At 49.8% G+C, this 25,273-nt stretch overlaps 1 protein-coding gene across 1 annotated transcript in view; it reads left to right on the top strand.

Annotated features, from left to right (window-relative positions):
* Window positions 1-25,273, top strand: part of LOC143287022 (uncharacterized) — a 52,622-nt gene that overhangs the window by 10,618 nt on the left and 16,731 nt on the right. Inside the window, exons 2-4 of the mRNA XM_076595034.1 lie at window positions 15,003-15,058; window positions 23,467-23,883; window positions 24,733-24,916. Coding sequence (XP_076451149.1) covers window positions 15,003-15,058; window positions 23,467-23,883; window positions 24,733-24,916 — 657 coding nt within the window. The remainder of the gene's footprint in view (window positions 1-15,002; window positions 15,059-23,466; window positions 23,884-24,732; window positions 24,917-25,273) is intronic.

Genomic DNA, 25,273 nt, shown 5'->3' with positions numbered 1-25,273 from the left:
AGGCAGGGAGATAGTGTGGAGACAGACAGCAGGGAGATAGGGTGGAGACAGACAGGCAGGGAGATAGGGTGGAGACAGACAGACAGGGAGACAGGGTGGAGACAGACAGCAGGCAGGGAGATAGGGTGGAGACACAGCAGGCAGGGAGATAGGGTGGAGACAGACAGCAGGCAGGGAGATAGGGTGGAGACAGACAGCAGGCAGGGAGATAGGGTGGAGACAGACAGCAGGGAGATAGGGTGGAGACAGACAGCAGGCAGGGAGATAGGGTGGAGACAGACAGCAGGGAGACAGGGTGGAGACAGACAGCAGGCAGGGAGATAGGGTGGAGACAGACAGCAGGCAGGGAGACAGGGTGGAGACAGACAGCAGGCAGGGAGACAGGGTGGAGACAGACAGCAGGCAGGGAGATAGGGTGGAGACAGACAGCAGGCAGGGAGACAGGGTGGAGACAGACAGCAGGGAGACAGGGTGGAGACAGACAGCAGGGAGACAGGGTGGAGACAGACAGCAGGCAGGGAGATAGGGTGGAGACAGACAGCAGACAGCAGACAGGGAGACAGGGTGGAGACAGACAGCAGGCAGGGAGATAGGGTTGAGACAGACAGACAGCAGACAGCAGACAGGGAGACAGGGTGGAGACAGACAGCAGACAGGGAGATAGGGTGGAGACAGACAGCAGACAGCAGACAGGGAGACAGGGTGGAGACAGACAGCAGACAGGGAGATAGGGTGGAGACAGACAGCAGGGAGACAGGGTGGAGACAGACAGCAGACAGGGAGATAGGGTGGAGACAGACAGCAGGCAGGGAGACAGGGTGGAGACAGACAGCAGGCAGGGAGACAGGGTGGAGACAGACAGCAGGCAGGGAGATAGGGTGGAGACAGACAGACAGCAGACAGCAGACAGGGAGACAGGGTGGAGACAGACAGCAGATAGGGAGATAGGGTGGAGACAGACAGCAGGGAGACAGGGTGGAGACAGACAGCAGACAGGGAGATAGGGTGGAGACAGACAGCAGGGAGATAGGGTGGAGACAGACAGCAGGCAGGGAGATAGGGTGGAGACAGACAGCAGGGAGACAGGGTGGAGACAGACAGCAGGGAGACAGCAGGCAGGAAGATCGGTTGCAGGCAGGAAGAGAGCCGCAGCATCGCAAACAGGTCGCGGGTTGTGGCTGCTAATTGACTGGCAGACAGGGTTGACTGACAGGCCGGCACGTGCTGTCAGTTTCAGTTCGTAGTTAGGTAGCAGAACAGTGCTGTGGAAAGAAAATGATGGTTAGACCGCGTGCGTGTTCTTTTGTCTTTCTTTCTGACGATGATAAACTGAGAACAGCAGCAGTGTTTGTATCATTGTAATTGTTGACGGTGATGATGATGTTACAATGCTTTATTATTTGCTTTATTTTTTTATGACGTACTCTCACATGTACCTCATCCGGATTGTCTCAGCTCAATTTGTTCACACCATTCTGAGTGATGAGCTGAGTTTATGTTCAACTTTTTATGATTGATATGGAGTCGATGGTATAGGCTACATGGCTTGCTGTGTGTGTGGTCCCAAATGGTTGTTGTGCTTGATGGTATAGGCCACATGGCTTGCTGTGTGTGTGTGGTCCTAATGGTTGTTGTGCTTGACGGTATAGGCTACATGGCTTGCTGTGTGTGTGGTCCTAATGGTTGTTGTGCTTGACGGTATAGGCTACATGGCTTGCTGTGTGTGTGGTCCTAATGGTTGTTGTACTTGATGGTATAGGCTACATTGTTTGCTGTGTGGTCCTAATGGTTGTTGTACTTGATGGTATAGGCTACATGGCCTGCTGTGTGTGTGGTCCTAATGGTTGTTGTACTTGATGGTATAGGCTACATGGCTTGCTGTGTGTGTGGTCCTAATGGTTGTTGTACTTGATGGTACAGGCTACATGGCCTGCTGTGTGTGTGTGGTCCTAATGGTTGTTGTACTTGATGGTATAGGCTACATGGCTTGCTGTGTGTGTGTGGTCCTAATGGTTGTTGTACTTGATAGTATGGGCTACATGGCCTGCTGTGTGTGTGGTCCTAATGGTTGTTGTACTTGATAGTATAGGCTATATGGCTTGCTGTGTGTGTGTGGTCCTAATGGTTGTTGTGCTTGATAGTATAGGCTACATGGCTTGGTGTGTGTGGTCCTAATGGTTGTTGTGCTTGATGGTATAGGCTACATGGCTTGCTGTGTGTGTGGTCCTAATGGCTGCTGCAGTCTTAGTAATATGTCTACTTGCATTATGTGATTTACTATTTTCATCTTTTTACACGTCACAGGAATTTAAAACCCGAGCCCCATGAAAATACAATACAAATCCATTTTGAATTAGCTATTGAAAAGCACATATATACACTACTGTTTGTTATATGTCTGTGGGCTACATTAAAGTAGGACACATAGACACTACTGTTTGTTGTATGTCTATGGGCTACAGCAGGACACATAGACACTACTGTTTGTTGTATGTCTATGGGCTACATTACAGTAGGACACATAGACACTACTGTTTGTTGTATGTCTATGGGCTACAGCAGGACACATAGCCACTACTGTTTGTTGTATGTCTATGGGCTACATTACAGTAGGACACATAGACACTACTGTTTGTTGTATGTCTATGGGCTACAGCAGGACACATAGACACTACTGTTTGTTGTATGTCTATGGGCTACAACAGGACACATAGACACTACTGTTTGTTATATGTCTATGTGCTACATTACAGTAGGACACATAGACACTACTGTTTGTTGTATGTCTATGGGCTACAGCAGGACACATAGACACTACTGTTTGTTGTATGTCTATGGGCTACAACAGAACACATAGACACTACTGTTTGTTATAATAATGTCTATGGGCACATGGACACTTCTACATCTTATATTTGTATGGGCTGCAGCAGAATGATTCGAGGGGAGTGTGTTGTGTTGTGTTGTGTGTGTGTGTGTGTGTGTGTGTGTGTGTGTGTGTGTGTGTGTGTGTGTGTGTGTGTGTGCGCTCGCGCTCGCGCACGTGATTTGGGAGGGATCGGCGGGAGGGAAATACGGCCAACAGTGCGGAAGTCAGGAGAAAAATAATGTGCGTTGATCTTTCCTGTTTATGTTATACTTGCCTTTTTTATTTTATTTTACAGACACAATCTCCTCCCTTCCGCAATTAACATTCTTTCAATGGAGGGGTCAGGTTTTAACTTGCAAACAAATTCTCCTCTTTTTCTTCGTTTGCGGGCGCTGCAACTCCAAAGACCCCTGACATCCTATGTAATATAAATGACCAGTTGACATCTCCCACCCTGACATCCTATGTAATATAAATGACCTGTTGACATCTCCACCCTGACATCCTATGTAATATAAATGACCTGTTGACATCTCCACCCTGACATCCTATGTAATATAAATGACCAGTTGACATCTCCCACCCTGACATCCTATGTAATATAAATGACCTGTTGACATCTCCACCCTGACATCCTATGTAATATAAATGACCAGTTGACATCTCCCACCCTGACATCCTATGTAATATAAATGACCTGTTGACATCTCCCACCCTGACATCCTATGTAATATAAATGACCTGTTGACATCTCCCACCCTGACATCCTATGTAATATAAATGACCTGTTGACATCTCCACCCTGACATCCTATGTAATATAAATGACCAGTTGACATCTCCCACCCTGACATCCTGTGTAATATAAATGACCAGTTGACATCTCCCACCCTGACATCCTATGTAATATAAATGACCAGTTGACATCTCCCACCCTGACATCCTATGTAATATAAATGACCAGTTGACATCTCCCACCCTGACATCCTGTGTAATATAAATGACCTGTTGACATCTCCCACCCTGACATCCTATGTAATATAAATGACCTGTTGACATCTCCCACCCTGACCTCCTATGTAATATAAATGACCAGTTGACATCTCCCATCCTGACATCCTATGTAATATAAATGACCAGTTGACATCTCCCACCCTGACATCCTATGTAATATAAATGACCTGTTGACATCTCCCACCCTGACATCCTATGTAATATAAATGACCTGTTGACATCTCCCATCCTGACATCCTATGTAATATAAATGACTTGTTGACATCTCCCACCCTGACATCCTATGTAATATAAATGACCTGTTGACATCTCCCATCCTGACATCCTATGTAATATAAATGACTTGTTGACATCTCCCACCCTGACATCCTATGTAATATAAATGACTTGTTGACATCTCCCACCCTGACATCCTATGTAATATAAATGACCAGTTGACATCTCCCATCCTGACATCCTATGTAATGTAAATGACCAGATGAATTCGAAAACACGAAGGAACATGTGGACATGTATGGCCCTAATTTCACCCAGCATTTTACACAGACATATGCGAGCGTGTGCTGACTGGGTATGTTCTTAAAATAAAATATTCTTGGGACCTCGGTTTAATGTATCATCTGAATGACTAGCGTCCAGACCAACGCTAAAGGTGTAGTGGGGGGTTAGAGAGGGTGAAGGGAGAGGGGGATTCTGGCGAGAGTTTGATTCAGTCCCGCACCCTCTGATTTTGTCGTTTATTTGGCGACCGCCTTACCACTGGACAACTGCCAGTATGTACACACCAATACAACTGATACCAATAACAGCAGCAACAACAGCCATGGATTGCGGGGTCTTTCACCCTCTAGCATTCACATGTTTCTCAGATAATCTCTTCCATGTGTCAGTCTTTGGTCGAGGTGAAAGAAATATGGTTAACGTGCGCATTTGACGTTGTGCGTGTGAATGAATGAAGGCATCGGGAGGATGCAGGTGACTGTGTTGAGGTGGCGGGGAGCCGGTAGTGTGCAGGTGATTGTGTTGAGGTGGCGGGGAGCCGGTAGTGTGCAGGTGATTGTGTTGACCCGAGAGGTGACGGAGAGCGGGGAGGGTGCAGGTGATTGTGTTGAGGTGGCGGAGAGCGGGGAGGGTGCAGGTGATTGTGTTGAGGTGGGCGGGAAGCCGGTAGTGTGCAGGTGATTGTGTTGACCCGAGAGGTGGCGTGGAGCCGGGAGGGTGCAGGTGATTGTGTTGAGGTGGCGGGGAGCCGGGAGTGTGCAGGTGATTGTGTTGAGGTGACGGGGAGCCGGTAGTGTGCAGGTGATTGTGTTGAGGTGGCGGGGAGCCGGTAGTGTGCAGGTGATTGTGTTGAGGTGGCGGGGAGCCGGGAGGGTGCAGGTGATTGTGTTGAGGTGGCGGGGAGCCGGTAGTGTGCAGGTGATTGTGTTGAGGTGGCGGAGAGCGGGGAGGGTGCAGGTGATTGTGTTGAGGTGGCGGGGAGCCGGGAGGGTGCAGGTGATTGTGTTGAGGTGGCGGGGAGCAGGGAGGGTGCAGGTGATTGTGTTGACCCGAGAGGTGACGGAGAGCGGGGAGGGTGCAGGTGATTGTGTTGACCCGAGAGGTGGCGGAGAGCCGGGAGGGTGCAGGTGATTGTGTTGACCCGAGAGGTGGCGGAGAGCGGGGAGGGTGCAGGTGATTGTGTTGACCCGAGAGGTGGCGGAGAGCGGGGAGGGTGCAGGTGATTGTGTTGACCCGAGAGGTGACGGAGAGCGGGGAGGGTGCAGGTGATTGTGTTGACCCGAGAGGTGGCGGAGAGCGGGGAGGGTGCAGGTGATTGTGTTGACCCGAGAGGTGGCGGAGAGCCAGAGAAACAAGATCCACTGATGTTGTTACTGAATGAAAAAACAAGAACAAAACAAGAACAAAACAAAACGACAACAAACTAACGACAACATCAACAGACAACAGACAACGCCACAGAGATACATGCATCTATATAAGAACAAAGAACAAATTTCTCTCATGTATCTATATAAGAACAAAGAACATATTTATTTCATATATCTATATAAGAACAAAGAACAGATTTATCTCATGTATCTATATAAGAACAAAGAACAGATTTATCTCATGCATCTCTACAGGAACAAAGGACAGGTTTATCTTGTCACGCTCTATAAGAGAGCGGACTAGAAACCCCCACCCAGCCCAGCACTAACACCCAGACAACACAAACACAGACTACAACAATCCGGGGTTCACATACATTTGTTTAATCACACACCTAGCTTGCCCACAAACAATAACCACAACCCCAGCTGCAACAACACTTAAATAACAATGGATAAATATAACACACACACACACACACAAAACCCACACATAAAAACAACAACAGAGCTTTAAGATAAGGAAACAAGCACAACGTTAATGCTGTCGTGACGACGACGACGAACAGTAAGTGACGACGACGAAGAACAGCGACGACGAACACGAAGAACGGCGACGAACACGAAGAACGGCGACGACGAACACGAAGAACAGCGACGACGAACACGAAGAACACGAAGAACAGCGACGACGAACACGAAGAACAGTGACGACAAAGACGAACAGTAAGTTACAACGACGCGAAGAACAGCGACGACGAACACGAACAGTGACGCCGAAGACGAAGAGCAGTGACGACGAAGACGAAGAGCAGAACACCCAGACAGCTGAGCGCCAGGCCAGAGAACGCTGGCGACGGAAGCCAGCGGCAGGCGGCAGCAGCCAACGGAAGCCTGGACCAAGGAAGTCAAAGGCAGGCAGAGGGGTTCCCGGGGAGACAGTGGAGGGTCAGTGGAAGAGTAGGGAAGTCCGTGGATAAACACGAAAGTGGGAATGCTGAAACCACTGTATATAGCCTATTATCCACTGGTAGGATTCACTCTTGGACAAACCCAATTAAACAACCTAAATGTACCTAGCCCAGAATTCGTAAAGAAAACAAGTCTTACAAAATTCAGTTTAACCCCTCCCTGATCAACACATGGGCTACAGAATAGTTCAAGTTTACTCAGCTGCGCTATTTCGGAAGTTTAAAAGGCTGACAACAACCACACCCAAGAGCAAGGACTGTAACGGAAAAGGATAAGGGGGTAGTTTGGAATATTCTAGCTTATGTATCATATATAATACAGTGACACACATGCACACACATTAATAGAACTAACAACTGAAGGGGTTCACAAGGAAAACTTAAATCTAGATTTTACGGTTGAACCCTTCAATACATGTAACAATTATTTTATCACATTCTTATAAAATTAATGTCTAAAAATGCATACGCATCCTACAAATGCACATAAAAGAGCAAAGTATTATATTTACTTAAATATTCACTCTCTCTCTCTCTCATTCACGGACATGAACACAAGACAAACAGACAGAACACAGGTTAGGACTGTCTTTACAGTCTCCTCTTACCTTCCAGAAAGGTACCACTACCCCAAAGCTGGAAGTTCACACAGAGCACACAGAGACCACGACCACTCGGAGGAAACTGATCCCCACTACAAGCGTCCAGACGGGCAAACAGCCCTGAAGAGAGCCAAAGACTGGCACGGCTGCCTCCTCTGACAGTCGCGGGCGAAAAGCCCAGAATCTTGTCATTTGTTGACAAGGAAGAGGCTGATCTCAGTTCAGTGACAGCCTGAACTGAGACTGAGACAGACTGAAAATCTCGTGCAATAAGCACAACCCACACTGCTCTCTAGCTAGATGGGGTGGGCGAACGAGGGGGTTGAGCACTTACTTGTCATGAGATGTGACAACAGCCCCCCTCACAAGTTCAAACGAAGATTTGAAACTTAATTATAAACATGTCACACAGAATGACAAACACAATAACACATATTCCCACTGCCGTATCATCCACAATGTCCTCTCAAACAGAGACATGCCAAGACACTGCCCTCCTGAAACTAAATGTAAGGAAAAGGCAAAACAAATGAAAAAAACAACAACATCAAAACTATGAAGTCTGGAATAACAGGATGAATTGCAAATTATAGAATTGCCAACCTTACCAACTAATAAGTAATATTAAAAGATACACATGGCCAGTATACAGCTGCCTCATTCAGGTGTTAACACTCAAACTGGGCCGTATTCAGATCATATTTCATCCAACTCTGGCAGACGACTGAGGAAGTCAGCACCAACGTTTTCTTTGCCAGGAATGGCTTGCACCCTGAACGAGAAAGGCTGCAACTGTAGAGCCCAGCGCGTCAGTCTGCCGCTGACCGTTTTGGCCCTGTCTAGATATTGCAGCGGTGCATGGTCCACCTGGACGACAAACTCCTTCCCGTAGAGGTAGGGTTCAAACCTCTGAATACCCCACACAAGAGCCAGGCATTCCTTTTCAATTGTGGGGTAATTGCGTTCGGCTGGGCTCAATTTCTTACTGGCACACGCCACTGGTTGAGCACCCATACCTTGATCTTGGAGCAAAAGAGCTCCCAACCCCACGTTCGAAGCGTCAGTCCGCAGTATGAAAGGCTTGGACAGATCGGGGAGACAGCAAACTGGCCTACTGCAGAGGATTTGTTTGAGCTGCAGAAAAGCTCTCTCGCAGTACTCATCCCAGATAACTTTGTTTGGCTCCTTGCTCTTGGTTTTGTCAGTCAAGGGAAGAGCGATTTCCGCAAACTGAGGAACGAACCTCCTGTAGGACCCCACGAGGCCCAGAAACCCTCGGAGCTGTCGTTTCGTACAGGGACGAGGTGATTCTCGGATCTTCGCCATTTTTTCTGCAGCTGGCCAAATTTTCCCAGCACCCACATGGTGACCCAGATAGTCTAACTCCCTGTGGCCGAGAAAACATTTGGAGGGCCGTGCAGTCAGCTTGCAATCACGCAACCGGGAAAACACGCTGCGTAAGAGCCTTAGATGCCGTGTTTCAACGACGGAGGAGATAAGAACATCGTCCATGAAGTTGTCCACGTCAGGGCTGTTGAGAGGCAGTACTAACTTCCGCATCATGCGGGAAAATACTGCGCCAGCAGTTTTGAGGCCAAACGGCATTACACACCACTGGAAGTGTCCCTGAGGAGTAGTGAAAGCTGTTTTAGGGCGATCAGCTTCCGCCATGGGGATCTGCCAGTACCCCTTTGAAAGGTCTAGCTTCGAGAACACCTTTTTCCCTGATAACCGGGAAAACAGTGCCTCTACATCTGGCATTGGTTCAGCATCAAACACAGTTATCTTATTGATGCGACGGAAATCGACGCAAAACCGTACCTTTCCATCTTTCTTCTTTACGAGGACGATAGGAGAGGAGTATGGGGACGAGGATGGCTCTATCACGCCCATCTTCAACATTTGTTGGACCTCCTCTTGAATCGTCTCACGTTGGGAGTAGGGCAGTGGATACTGCTTAGCCCTAATAGGGGTGTCGGAGGTGAGATTGAGCGTGCATGTCTCGAGGTTCGTACAGGCAGGCAAGTCAGTGAGAACATCCCTAAACCCTCGAGTCATTTCACGAATGGCCTCTTTCAGTGAGGAGTTATCAGCGGCCAGCACAACATTCTCTGGACCTTCAGTTGCCTCCAGGGGCATGAGTGGAATGTCGCGTTCCACTGTCCTCGTTCCTTCCCAGACCTCCGGGTCTTCAATCACAGCCAGAGCCACAGTCCCTCGAGGAGTGCGCTCAATGTATTCTTTCAGCAGATTGGCGTGGTACAGCTTTTCTTTCTCGCCAATCCGAACGCAATAATCTGCGATGCCCACACGACGCAGAACAGTGTATGGACCCTGCCATTCAAGTTCCAGTTTGTTCTGTTTGGTGGGGCGAAGGAGAAGTACTTTGCTCCCCTCAGCGAACTGTCTTTGCTTTGCTTTGGCGTCAAAATAACCCTTGTACCGCCTTGAGGCCCTTTCGAGGTTTTGCTGAGCAATGGTACAGGACTCTGCGATTCTGTTTCGCAGTTCTACCACGTATTCAGCAGCAGTCTGAATTTCTGGCCTCTCAGGGTGGAGCCAGTGTTCTCTGAGGATCTGCATGGGACCCCGTACTGTCCTCCCATAGAGCAGCTCGAAAGGCGAGTAGCCAGTGCTCTCCTGGGGAACTTCTCTGTAGGCAAATAACAGAGCGGGAATCCAGCGGTCCCAGGCTCGAGGTTTCTCGTACGATAGTCTCCGCAGCATTGCCTTCAAAGTAGCGTTAAAACGCTCCACCAACCCGTTGCACTGAGCGTGGTAGGGGGTTGTGGTCAAGCCCCGCACAGACAGAAGGCGATAGACTTCCTGCATGACACTGCCTGTGAACTGAGAACCACGATCAGTCAAAACCTCAGCAGGAACACCTGTTCGTGTCCACATGGTGAACAACGCCTCAGCCACAGTTTCAGCCGAAACGTGTTTGAGAGCAACAGCTTCGGGGTACCTGGTCGCATAGTCAACTATTGTTAAAATGTACCTGTTGCCAGACTCAGATGAAGGGGATATAGGTCCTACAATGTCGACAGCTACACGACTGAAGGGCTCTGAAATGAGGGGCATCTTGACGAGTGGCACTTTCGGGACTCGACCCTTAGCTACCGTCTTCTGGCATCTGTCACAAGAACGGACGAAACGCCGAATGTCAGCACACATGCCAGGCCAGTAGAAATGTGGGAAAACTCTTCCCTGCGTGCCCTTAACCCCAAGATGACCCGACATGGGGGCTTCATGGGCAAGAAGCGACACTGTGGAACGCAGTTCCTTAGGAACACAGATTTGGGTTGCTTCCCCCCGATGGTCCTTGAAACGCCGCATCAGTATTCCCTGCTTCCTGAAGTACATGACCTCTCCAGATCGTGTCTTTTTGACGGCTTTAGACACAGCCAGCTCCCGAGCTTGACACAGGTCAGGATCGCTATCCTGCTGATGCTCTAGGTCCTGTCTAGACACATGGATCTGGAAGTCCTTGACAGGCAAGGGAGATAACCTTTTAGCCCTGGCAGCTGCTTGGGCCCGCGTCTCCACAGCACCCACAAGACTGGCGTCCGAGTAAACTGGCACGGGCACTGAAGTGCCATTCTCGCGCCAGGCAGTATTGCCAATAAGGACCTCTTCCACAGGAGCCTCCATTACTGCCACGTCTAGTCTGCCTTCCACGAAAGGAGACTGGAAATCTACTCTGGCGATGGGTAGGACAGAGGTGCACCTCGACTCGGCCAGCACCACACGGACAGTCGCTCCAGTGAAAGAATCTGGACTGACCAGATGGCGTGCAATGACAACCATGTGAGCTCCGGTGTCTCGCAAAGCCGGGACTGAAACCCCGTTGACGAAAGCCTCACATCGTGGCGAGTACTGCTTTGCAGCACAGTTAACGCAAAGAGATGGAGGTGGGGAATGGGAACCCTGCTGCCTAAAGCTCGGCTGTGCCACAAGGGAAACCTTCTTCCGCTGGCTGCACTCTTTGGCCACATGTCCAAGTTTCCCGCAGAGGAAACAGGTAACTCCTCTAGTGCTCTCGACACGCCTTGAGCTGTCGCTAAGAGCGGAACTACTTTGTCCAAGAGATGCGGCCTTTTGCTCCGCATGAGGTTTGGCACCAAGACCATGATCTCTGGATTTCCTGGAGGCTCGTGCCTCACTCTCAGCCATCCGTCCCGCTCTCCTGGCACCGACAACCTTCGAGGTAATGCGTGCTACCTCCTCCACCCTATCTGGTTCATCACGCTTAACCTCACTGACTAGGTCAGGGTTAAGGGTAGCTAGGAACTGTTCTTGGAGGAACAAGTCCCTTAGGTCCTCAGCACTGTCGTAATCGCGATCAGCAGCTGTGCACCAGCGAGACAGACAGACCTTAAGCCTTTCCAGAAATTGGATAAAGGTCTCTTCTGCAAGCTTCCGCATCGTTCGGAAACGCTTACAATACGCATGGGCATCTAGCCGAAACTCGCGGAGCAAAGCAGCTTTCAATGACTCGTAGTCATGAAGTCTCTCCAGAGGCACTCGCAGACAAGCGTCCCTAGCTTGACCTTGTAACAAGGTTACCAAGCGAGCTGCCCATGAACTTGGCTTCCACTTATTGAGAAGCGCTATCCTCTCAAAATGGGTCAGGAAGTCGTCGAAGTCGTCCTTCCCATCATATGGAGCAAGGGAAAACGGTTGGCTTATTTGAGCCTCGACCTCTTCTTGCTTTAATTCCATCTTCCTTTCAAACCGCTGCCTATCCTCCTCATCCCTCTTCTCCCTATACCGTCTTTCCTCTTCCCTATATTCATCCTCCCTGTGATCCCTCCAGCGCCTGTAACGGCGCTCTTCCTCCCTATTTGCGCGCTCTTCCTCCTTAGCAGCAGCATCAACCACAAACCGTGCAAGGGCCTCACCAGTCAAACCCATGTCAGCACCCATGGCTTTGAATTTTGTGTAAGGATCCTGGTGAGATAGAGGAACAGTGTCCCCTTTCCTTCCATCATCAGACAGATTACCTGGGTCATCCTCTTTCAGTTGACCCCGTATCCATCCAGACAAACCTGACTTATCTATCTGAGAAGGAGTAGAGGTACTCGACGTATCCATCTGGGACTTTGACCCGGGAGTGACGGCCGCAGCCGTTTGTCGCCGAGTGGGCATTTTTTTTCCCCCTTTTTTTCTGTTTTTTTTTTCCCTCGCAGAATGCGAGAAAGGCAAATCAAACTCGGCAAAAATCAACAGCCGAAATCAAGTGCCTGAACAACAGCTAACTTTTTGAACAGGTAAGGTGTCTATCTTAACCTCACCCAAACATTCTTCCAGTGACACAGCATAATTTTAATCAGATATCATATGTACACAGGTAACAGACAAAACGATTACACCCACCCCCCTCCCACTCTAACCTAACGTACCCCGCATCTCCACCAAATTGTCACGCTCTATAAGAGAGCGGACTAGAAACCCCCACCCAGCCCAGCACTAACACCCAGACAACACAAACACAGACTACAACAATCCGGGGTTCACATACATTTGTTTAATCACACACCTAGCTTGCCCACAAACAATAACCACAACCCCAGCTGCAACAACACTTAAATAACAATGGATAAATATAACACACACACACACACAAAACCCACACATAAAAACAACAACAGAGCTTTAAGATAAGGAAACAAGCACAACGTTAATGCTGTCGTGACGACGACGACGAACAGTAAGTGACGACGACGAAGAACAGCGACGACGAACACGAAGAACGGCGACGAACACGAAGAACGGCGACGACGAACACGAAGAACAGCGACGACGAACACGAAGAACACGAAGAACAGCGACGACGAACACGAAGAACAGTGACGACAAAGACGAACAGTAAGTTACAACGACGCGAAGAACAGCGACGACGAACACGAACAGTGACGCCGAAGACGAAGAGCAGTGACGACGAAGACGAAGAGCAGAACACCCAGACAGCTGAGCGCCAGGCCAGAGAACGCTGGCGACGGAAGCCAGCGGCAGGCGGCAGCAGCCAACGGAAGCCTGGACCAAGGAAGTCAAAGGCAGGCAGAGGGGTTCCCGGGGAGACAGTGGAGGGTCAGTGGAAGAGTAGGGAAGTCCGTGGATAAACACGAAAGTGGGAATGCTGAAACCACTGTATATAGCCTATTATCCACTGGTAGGATTCACTCTTGGACAAACCCAATTAAACAACCTAAATGTACCTAGCCCAGAATTCGTAAAGAAAACAAGTCTTACAAAATTCAGTTTAACCCCTCCCTGATCAACACATGGGCTACAGAATAGTTCAAGTTTACTCAGCTGCGCTATTTCGGAAGTTTAAAAGGCTGACAACAACCACACCCAAGAGCAAGGACTGTAACGGAAAAGGATAAGGGGGTAGTTTGGAATATTCTAGCTTATGTATCATATATAATACAGTGACACACATGCACACACATTAATAGAACTAACAACTGAAGGGGTTCACAAGGAAAACTTAAATCTAGATTTTACGGTTGAACCCTTCAATACATGTAACAATTATTTTATCACATTCTTATAAAATTAATGTCTAAAAATGCATACGCATCCTACAAATGCACATAAAAGAGCAAAGTATTATATTTACTTAAATATTCACTCTCTCTCTCTCTCATTCACGGACATGAACACAAGACAAACAGACAGAACACAGGTTAGGACTGTCTTTACAGTCTCCTCTTACCTTCCAGAAAGGTACCACTACCCCAAAGCTGGAAGTTCACACAGAGCACACAGAGACCACGACCACTCGGAGGAAACTGATCCCCACTACAAGCGTCCAGACGGGCAAACAGCCCTGAAGAGAGCCAAAGACTGGCACGGCTGCCTCCTCTGACAGTCGCGGGCGAAAAGCCCAGAATCTTGTCATTTGTTGACAAGGAAGAGGCTGATCTCAGTTCAGTGACAGCCTGAACTGAGACTGAGACAGACTGAAAATCTCGTGCAATAAGCACAACCCACACTGCTCTCTAGCTAGATGGGGTGGGCGAACGAGGGGGTTGAGCACTTACTTGTCATGAGATGTGACATATCTCATGTATCTATACAGGAACAAAGGACAGGTTTATCTCATGTATCTATACAGGAACAAAGGACATATTTATCTAACATATCCATGCGGGATCAAAGGACAGATTTATCTCATGTATCTATACAGAAACAAAGAACAGGTTTATCTCATGTATCTATACAGGAACAAAGGACAGATTTATCTCATGTATCTATACAGGAACAAAGGACAGATTTATCTCATGTATCTATACAGGAACAAAGGACATATTTATCTCAATCATTCGGACATCGCCACAGGGATTCCAGATACATTAACAAAACACAAGCCTGTCTACCTATCTATCTCTTTTCGTAGTTATAAAAGAAATCTGAATGTATCGTTATCTTATCATGTGATTATGAAGATGATGATGATGATGATGATGATGATGATGATGGTGATCGTGATGATGATGGTGATGATGATGATGACGATGATGATGATGGTGGTGATGATGATGATGACGATAACGATGATGATGATGGTGATGATGACGACGATGATGATGGTGATGATGATGATGATGATGACGACGATGATGATGATAATAATGATAATGATGATGATGACGGTGTGTGTGTTTCAGAGGATCACGGGTTGACACATCACCTGCAGAAGCGTCAGGCAGCGGATAGCCTTGGGGTAATCCTTGTGTGGTGTGGTGTGTGTGTGTGTGTGTGTGTGTGTGTGTGTGTGTGTGTGTGTGTATTTGTATTTCTTTTTATCACAACAGATTTCTCTGTGGAAAATTTGGGCTGCTCTCCCCAGGGAGAGCGCGTCGCTATACCACAGCGCCACCCTTTTTTTTTTTTTTTTCCTGCGTGCACTTTTATTTGTTTTTCCTATCGAAGTGGATTTTCCTACAGAATTTTGCCAGGAACAACCCCTTTGTTGCCGTGGGTTCTTTTACGTGCGCTAAGTGCATGCTGCACACGGGACCTCGGTTTATCGTCTCATCCGAATGACTAGCGTCCAGACCACCACTCAAGGTCTAGTGGAGGGGGAGAAAATATCGGCGACTGAGCCATGATTCGAACCAGCGCGCTCAGATTCTCTCGCTTCCTAGGCGGACGCGTTACCTCTAGGCCATCACTCCACATGGAGTGTTGTGCGTGTATGTGTGTGTGTGTGTGTGTGTGTGTGTGTGTGTGTGTGTGTGTGTGTGTGTGTGTGTGTGTGTGTGTGTGTGTGTGTGTGTGTGTGTGTGTGTACCACTACTACTGAGGAGGATGATTTTTTGGAACGCTCACGCAGACGTAGGTTTTAACAGCTACCTGTTTCCTGTGCTGATCTGGGTAGAGCTTCGTTCAGTTCTTACTGAGCTCAGTGCTTACTAAGTTCAGTCCTTACTGAGCTCAGTGCTTACTAAGTTCAGTCCCAACTGAGCTCAGTGCTTACTAAGTTCAGTCCTTACTGAGCTCAGTGCTTACTGCAGATTCCCCATTCATGCAGGGCACGGCAAACTCTTGTTGAACTAACGCAGATGTTTATGCAGCTGAAGCTTTCGTTGCTTGCTTCACCTTGCCTTTATAGCCAGCTGAAGGAAAAACCTTCACCGAAACAGTTCGTTATAACGACCAGCATCCGTGTGCTCAGTGTGGGGAACTGCTGAAAAGTGACCAGGAATTCATTACTTTTGTCCGGGCCACTGTGACGTCAGGCATCAGGTCAGAGGTAAAGCTCGCTGTGGTGTTCCCTCTTTTTGACTCCTTCCCTCTCCCCCCCCCCCCTCCCCTCTCAGAAAGGACAGACCCACACACGACACGGGACCCCCCCCCCCCCTTCCCTCTCAGAAAGGACAGGCCCACACACGACACGCCCCCCCCCACCCCCCTTCCGTCTCAGAAAGGACAGACCCGCACACGACACGGGACCCTCCCCCTACCCCTTCCCTCTCAGAAAGGACAGACTCACACACGACACGGGACCCCCCCCCTCCCCCTTCCCTCTCAGAAAGGACACGCCCACACACGACACGGCCCCCCCCCCCCAACCCCTCTTCCCTCTCAGAAAAGGACACGACCCACACACGATACGGGACCCCCCCCCCTTCCCTCTCCCTCTCAGAAAGGACACGCCCACACACGATACGGGACCCCCCCCCCCCTTCCCTCTCCCTCTCAGAAAGGACACGCCCACACACGACACGGGACCCCCCCCCCTTCCCTCTCCCTCTCAGAAAGGACACGCCCACACACGACACGGGACCCCCCCCCTTCCCTCTCCCTCTCAGAAAGGACACGCCCACACACGACACGGGACCCCCCCCCCACACCTACCCACTCTCAGAAAGGACAGACCCACACACGACACGGGACCCCACCCCCCCTTCTCTCTCTCAGAAAGGACAGACCCACACACGACACGCCTCCCCCCCTTCCCTCTCAGAAAGGACACGCCCACACACGACACGGCCCCCCCCCCTTCCCTCTCAGAAAGGACAGACCCACACACGACATGGGACCCCCCCCCCCCTTCCCTCTCAGAAAGGACAGACCCACACACGACACGGGACCCCCCCCCCTTCCCTCTCAGAAAGGACAGACCCGCACACGACACGCCCCCCCCTTCCCTCTCAGAAAGGACAGACCCACACACGACACGGGACCCCCCCCCCCTTCCCTCTCAGAAAGGACAGACCCACACACGACACGGCCCCCCCCTCTTCCCTCTCAGAAAGGACAGACCCACACACGACACGGCCCCCCCCCCCTTCCCTCTCAGAAAGGACACGCCCACACACGACACGGCCCCTCCCCCCTTCCCTCTCAGAAAGGACAGACCCACACACGACACGGCCCCCCCCCCTCCCTCTCAGAAAGGACACGCCCACACACGACACGCCCCCCCCTTCCCTCTCAGAAAGGACAGACCCACACACGACACGGCCCCCCCCCCTTCCCTCTCAGAAAGGACACGCCCACACATGACACGGCCCCCCCCCTTCCCTCTCAGAAAGGACAGACCCACACACGACACGGGCCCCCCCCTCCCCCTCTCAGAAAGGACACGCCCACACATGACACGCCCCCCCCCTCCCTCTCAGAAAGGACAGACCCACACACGACACGCCCCCCCCCCCCTTCCCTCCCAGGAAAGACAGACCCACACACGACACGCCCCCCCCCCCCCCTCCCTCTCAGAAAGGACAGACCCACACACGACACGCCCCCCCCCCCCTTCCCTCTCAGAAAGGACAGACCCACACACGACACGCCCCCCCCCCCTTCCCTCTCAGAAAGGACACGCCCACACAGGACACGGGACCATTGCTATGGTTTCACTTTCAGTGTCAAGGAGCTATCAAAGCTGATCCATATGCGCTACAGCACATCTGCCTGACCCTCGCATTACTCAACACGCTGCCACGCATTCAGACCTCCTGCCGTTGATTTCCGGAAGATTTTTTTTACATTATCTAAATGAAATAACAATTTAATAATCAAATAAAATAAACAGATAAACAAAATGCATCAAAATTTAATACAGATGTTCACAGAAATATCTCGATGGAAGGGAGGGAAAGGTTTATTGCTGCGGGTTTTCCACTTGTTGCCTCCCTTACATTCTACACACGGGAAGACGGGAAAACACATTGAACAAACAATGATCACTGAAGAATGGCCACGTTCGTTCGGGGCTACTCTTCCCCTGAAGTCTGACTGCCAGAAAGGGAGTGTTACAGGTGGTGGAGTTTATGTCTAATGAGTGTTAACTCAGCAGTTAAAGAGTTCTCCACAATGACCCATGTGCACTCAGCAGTTATACACTTCTCCACAATGAACCATGTGCACTCAGCAGTTATAGACTTCTCCACAATGAACCATGTGCCACCCAGCAGTTATAGACTTCTCCACAATGAACCATGTGCACTCAGCAGTTATACACTTCTCCACAATGAGCCATGTGCCACTCAGCAGATATCACACTTCTCCACAGTAAGCCATGTGCAATCACAGCAGTTTGTACTGAGCCCTGCAGAACGAACTACCAACCGCAACAGTGCCGGATCTTCTCTGGGGGCTGGCCTTACAGCAGCAAAAAACCGACAGCTCCCTTCCCCTCGAGCACCCCCACCCCCGCCTCCTGTAGACAACTGAACTGCAACTTTGGACTCTGCGTGTGGTTAGCTTCGGTAGATGGTTTTCGGAGTAAAGGATTATACTGTATTTTTATGTATTGTATTGTATCACTTTTTGTGACAGCGTATTTCCCAATGCGATAACACAATCGGTGTGATACTAAAAAGAAGAAGAAAAAAGAAGAACAAAAACAAAAAACAAAAACACAAAAAACAACAACAAAAACACCCCCAAAAAACCAACAACCAAGACGGAAAAAGAATTAGATGGAAAAGTAACCAACCACCCAACAAGCTCAAACTGTCAGAATCTCTTCTTTTGGCCTCCCCCGTGTTACCATATCCCATGGACTTTTCAGCCCATTCCCTTCACCGCGCAAGAGCACTACGCGCCCCTGCCATACCAGCAAGGTCAGGCAGTAGGGAGCAGCAGCAGCAGCAGTGACGGCGATGCAGCAGCAGCAGCAGCAGCAGCAGAAAATGCCGCTGCAAACAGTGTTGGTAGCGATGGTGAGGCGCATGCACACCAGGACGTGCCGAGCTCCAGAGGAAGCTATGTGAGCGATGTGCGTGTCGACCACTGGCTGGCCTCGTCTGGTGGCGGCCATCCCAGGCCCTCCCTGTCCGGTGCCCAGGTTTGTGTCTGCACCTTCAGCCCGCGTCCGGCCCTGGCCAGCGGTCCTCGTCTGACTAACAAGTCCTTCCCTACCTGCCTTCCTAACTTCTTACCTACCTGCCTGTATACCGACCTACCTACCTGCTTGCCTGCTTTTCTGTCTGCCTGCCTGCATACCCATATACCAATATACTTACCCACCTGCCTGTCTACTTACTTACCTGCCTGCCTGCCTGCCCCTATACTTATCCTCGTGCCTGGCTACCTGTCTACCTTAGTACATATCACCTGATTTATTGATTGATTGATATGGTTACTTATATAGCGCCTATCCTCGGTCAGAGACCTAGCTCTAAGCGCTTTACAAACATGGGGTCATTTACACAACAGACTGCCTACCTGGGTAGAGCCGACTGACGGCTGCCATGGGCGCTCATCATTCGTTTCCTGTATCATTCAATCAGATTTCAGGTACGCACACATACACACTCAGACAAACATGTAACATTTAACATTTTACGTGTATGACCGTTTTGTTTATTTACCCCGCCATGTAGGCAGCCATACTCCGTTTTCGGGATCTGCATGCTGGGTATGTTCTTGTTTTCATAACCCACCGATCACTGATATGGATTACAGGATCTTTGACGTGCGTATTTGATCTTCTGCGTGCGTATACACACGAAGGGGGCTCAGGCACTGGCAGGTCTGCACATATGTTGACCTGGGAGATCGGAAAAATCTCCACCCTTTACCCACCAGGCGCCACCGAGATTCGAACCCGGGACCCTCAGATTGAAAGTACAACGCTTTAACTATTCGGCTGTTGGGCCCTGACTATTTATACACATACCTACATGCCTTTCCACCTACCTACCTACCTTGCTGCCCGCAAACCAACTTATAACCCCCCCCCCCCCCGCCCCCCTTGCCCTTCTATCGACCTGCCTACCTGTCTGTCTATCTCATTTACCTATCTATTTTCCTACCCAATTAACTACCTCTCTACCTCCCTCGTTCACCCTCCCTCCCCACCTTTATCAGATCCGCAGTTTCTCTGACACCAGATAAGAAATTAGTGTGTGTGTGTGTGTGTGTGTGTGTGTGTGTGTGTGTGTGTGTGTGTGTGTGTGTGTGTGTGTGTGTGTGTGTGTGTGTGATATTTTTTACAGCACTTGGAATTTTGTGTGAGCATTGAACAAATTTGAATGACCTCTTAGATGAAAGCAAAAGAAAACAACCCCACTACATGATGTTTCTTGTTTTTATCAGTCAGTTAAAACACAGTGTTACGGAGTGCCACAATCTGATTTCCTCGTGCAGGGGAGTTAAAGTGCTTCTGTCTGTCTGAAGGAAGAGAGTGATGGGCCTTGACCTGGATGGACGGTGTTTTGAGCGGTTGTAAAAGATTTAATTTTGGAGATTTTAGACATTGTTATTCTTTAGAATTTGGTAACAGTGCTGTACAGCTTGTGGCATCCTTTCTGAGAAAGTGATACAGCCTTTGTGTGACGGCTTGACAGCTGGATATTTTGAAGCCACGTTGTTTTGGGACTGCTACTAATTCCTTCCAAGCCTCTGTGACAGACTGTGTGTCGCTGGCCAGTTAAACCCAGGCAGAGAAAAATATACTCACTCACCAGTATAAAAAATGCTCACTGACCAGTACAAAAAACACGTGCAAACAGACAGAAGCATTTGAACTCCCCTGCTCGAGGAAATCAGATTGTGGCACTCCGAAACACACAGACCCACTCAGCCTGGCCAAGTGGTTATCAGTCAGTTTGAACATCGACCCAGCGAATCTGGCCAAGTGGTTATCAGTCAGTTTGAACATCGACCCAGCGAATCTGGCCAAGTGATTATCAGTCAGTTTGAACATCGACCCAGTGAATCTGGCCAAGTGGTTATCAGTCAGTTTGAACATCGACCCAGTGAATCTGGCCAAGTGATTATCAGTCAGTTTGAACATCGACCCAGCGAATCTGGCCAAGTGGTTATCAGTCAGTTTGAACATCGACCCAGCGAATCTGGCCAAGTGATTATCAGTCAGTTTGAACATCGACCCAGCGAATCTGGCCAAGTGGTTATCAGTCAGTTTGAACATCGACCCAGCGAATCTGGCCGAGTGGTTAGCATCATGAACTGACGACTGGGAGGACGCGGGTCGAGTCCCAGTAGAGGTGGATTTTTGTTCTGCCCGTGGCCTGCCGAGAGCTGAGTGACCTGTGGGGTCAAAGCGGAGGCTGGTCTGGGACCACAGTCAGGGATCATCCGCTCCTTTGGGAGTGTTGCTCCAATTTCCTGACCAACACTGCAAGTGTCTGCATCTCTCGGGCATGGCGCCGGGATATCATCATGACAGGAAGCGTAGAGTACAGCCTTGTCACAAAGTCCCCAACCTAAACTGACCTCCATAGCAGGCAGCATCTTAATCATCATCATCATTATTCATCATCAGTTGAGAAAAAAATGTCCATTTTCTGTGGCCTTTCATGCCTTGCTATCATGGTGACCTCAGTTTCGATACCTCTCCGCTTCCGTGCTTGGGGTGAGTCCTGTCAATGTCTTCAGTGTTGGAAGATTCATCAGGGGCTGTTGTTGGAGGGACGTGGTGGCGGTCTCCACTCTGGGGGGGACGCTCTCTCAGTCTGGCTCCGCGGCTAAGCCATTATTGTCATCAGTAGGGGGCTCAGTAGGTGGTGTCCAAAGTATGTTGAATCAGAAAAGGCACTACTGAACACCACCAAAAAGACTCAGCTGCAGTGCAGGGTCTCCTCTGGTGTGTGAGACTGCGACAGACTAACACGGGTTGTGGCCGTGGACGGGTCTGGGAACTAGCGGCTTGGGAGCAATGCTGTCCAAGCAACGCAGTAGATAGGGCTGCAGGGAAAAAACAAAAGACAAATGATATCGAAGCATTCTTCTGAGATTAAAGAAACGCGCTACATTATGCATCTGGGTGTGTACATTGAATGGTTTACGTGTATAAATGTATTTTGAATAGAAATAATTGCAGATACACAACAAACAATACAGTTGTCATGTCGATAAGATTAATTACCCATCATTTATAGAAATACAATAAAACACGAGGGTTCTACGACGTTACCCCAGTGACTATCATTTCTGCCCAAAGTGTCGATTTCATTTATCACAATTCAAACCTGTGAATAACATTTTTTGAAAGCATTCCTACATCCAGATTCTTTTTCTGACGTATTCCAGAATGTATGAAGACATTTTCATGCTTGTTACACGACTCTGAACAATTCAGGCTTTTTTTCCCGTTCCAAATGGGCTGGACTGGGGAAAGCCGTCAGCATCTTAACCATCAAAGGGGACATCACTGATACATGGAAGAGAATATGACTGAGTTGTCTGATGGTCATGGACCAGGGAGGGGACAATGGTCAGTGGATGACACCATGTGTCATGGACCAGGGAGTGGACAATGGTCAGTGGATGACACCATGTGTCATGGACCAGGGAGTGGACAATGGTCAGTGGATGACACCATGTGTCATGGACCAGGGAGTGGACAATGGTCAGTGGATGACACCATGTGTCATGGACCAGGGAGTGGACAATCAGTGGATGACACCATGTGTCATGGACCAGGAAGTGGACAATCAGTGGATGACACCATGTGTCATGGACCAGGGAGTGGACAATGGTCAGTGGATGACACCATGTGTCATGGACCAGGGAGTGGACAATCAGTGGATGACACCATGTGTCATGGACCAGGGAGTGGACAATCAGTGGATGACACCATGTGTCAGACCCAGACAAGACACGGGGAGTCTGGCAGGGAGTGCTGTTGATTTCAACACGCTGTCTGCAGGAAGGGCGACCCCGTCCCCCAAGTGTTCTCTCAGACTGGGGGCTGTTTTCATGGCAAATGAACTGAGGCTGTTCTGTCGTGTCAGACTGTGGATTTTTAAGTAAAAAAAAATATTGCAAATAAAGTGAGACTGTTCTGTTGTGTGAGAATGTGGATGTTTTAAAACTTGCAAATGAAGTGAGGCTGAACTATTGTGTGAGGTTTTGGGTTGTGTCTACTGCAGATCAAATGAAGTTGTACTGTTGTCTGCTCATGGTTGTTGTCTGAAAGTGCAAAACAAAGGAAGTAATGACGGTAATTTTATGGTTTGACTTTGTTCGGTTTTGTTGTTGTTGATTTTTTGCATGTGTTTCGGAAAGGTCTTCAGCACTGGTGTTGGCCCTGTGCTGTTGGCAGACATAGAGAAACAACAGCAACAACAAGATATCACACACACACACACACACACACACACACACACACACACACACACACACACCGCTGGCAGATCGGTGTTCTCTCTGCAGGCCCATGGCGGATCCAACCCCGGGTCACAGTCCCTCATCAACGGCCAGATCCCCAGTCAGTCCTCCTCCTCCCCCTCCTCGGATCCCTCCCCCTCCCCCTCCCCCAGGCCGGGCCGGGGCCGGCCCTACTACCAGTACCAGCCGCCCAGCAGCTCGGGCTCCCGGGCCTCAGGTTCCCAGGTGCAGTTCCAGCTGTCGGGGAGGTCCCGGAGCCAGCAGCCCGGCCAGTCCCACGTGGCGGGCGTCACGCGCTACACCTTCACCCAGCCACGGCGTCACGGCGGCGCTGGGCTGGGCCAGGGTGTGGGGGGAGTGGTTGGGGACAGGTCCGGGGGTGGGGGTGGGGGTGGGGGAGCGGAGGCAGGGGAGAGCCGAGGTGAAGGAAGTCAGCACCAGTCTTCTGTGAGCGGGGATGAGGTGGGTTGTGTGCTGTCCGTGCTGTTGTCACAGGTGTGTGTGTGTGTGTGTGTGTGTGTGTGTGTGTGTGTGTGTGTGTGTGTGTGTGTGTGTGAGAGAGTTGGATGGATGTTGTGTGGTGTGTGAGGTAGGTGGTGTGTGATGTGTGGTGTGTGTGAAATGTCAAAACGTCAAATGTGAAATATCAGATGCAAAATGTGATAACGTCCAGTGTTGAAATGTCAGAACATTTCAATTCCCCAACACCCAGTGTTGAAATGCCAGAACGTTTCAATTCCCCAACACCCAGTGTTGAAATGCCGGAACGTTTCTAATTCCCCAACACCCAGTGTTGAAATGTCAGAACATTTCAATTCCCCAACACCCAGTGTTGAAATGCCAGAAGGTTTCAATTCCCCAACACCCAGTGTTGAAATGCCAGAAGGTTTCAATTCCCCAACACCCAGTGTTGAAATGCCAGAACGTTTCAATTCCCCAACGCCCAGTGTTGAAATGCCAGAACGTTTCAATTCCCCAACACCCAGTGTTGAAATGCCAGAAGGTTTCAATTCCCCAACACCCAGTGTTGAAATGCCAGAAGGTTTCAATTCCCCAACACCCAGTGTTGAAATGCCAGAAGGTTTCAATTCCCCAACACCCAGTGTTGAAATGCCAGAAGGTTTCAATTCCCCAACACCCAGTGTTGAAATGCCAGAAGGTTTCAATTCCCTAACACCCAGTGTTGAAATGCCAGAAGGTTTCAATTCCCCAACACCCAGTGTTGAAATGCCAGAAGGTTTCAATTCCCCAACACCCAGTGTTGAAATGCCAGAAGGTTTCAATTCCCCAACGCCCAGTGTGTGTCCCCAGGAGCCGGTGGTGGAGGTCTTCCCCAGCGAGCATCCCGTGCTGAACCCCCAGGCCTCGCACCTGCAGCAGCTGAGGCAGCGCGAGGCGGCCAGACAGCGCCACCTGGAACAGCTCCGGCGCCAGCAGCAGGCGGCAGGGGGCGCTGCTCAGCGACACAGGGCGTCCCCAGGATTCCAGCAACGAGGTGCGAGCTGTGAGGAATGGGTGGGGGGAGGGGGGAACGAGGGAGAAGGGCGGAGGACGGAAGGAAGAGAAGAAAGGAAGAAGGGGAAGGAAGAGAGGGAAGGAAGGAAGAGAGGGAAGGAAGAGACAATGACTGTTTGCTCAGTGTTCACAGGAAACAGACTGTCTGCTCAGTGCTCACACACAGGACAATAACTTTTTGCTCAGTGTTCACAGGACAAAGGCTGTCTGCTCAGTGTTCACAGGACAAAGGCTGTCTGCTCAGTGTTCACAGGACAATAACTGTCTGCTCAGTGTTCACAGGACAGACTGTCTGCTCAGTGTTCACTCACAGGACAATAACTGTCTGCTCAGTGTT

This window comes from Babylonia areolata, chromosome 10, assembly GCF_041734735.1.
Source record: "Babylonia areolata isolate BAREFJ2019XMU chromosome 10, ASM4173473v1, whole genome shotgun sequence".
Lineage (NCBI taxonomy): Eukaryota > Metazoa > Mollusca > Gastropoda > Neogastropoda > Buccinidae > Babylonia > Babylonia areolata.
The sequence above is the reverse complement of the archived record's forward strand: the minus strand, read 5'-3'. Positions and strand labels throughout refer to the sequence as shown.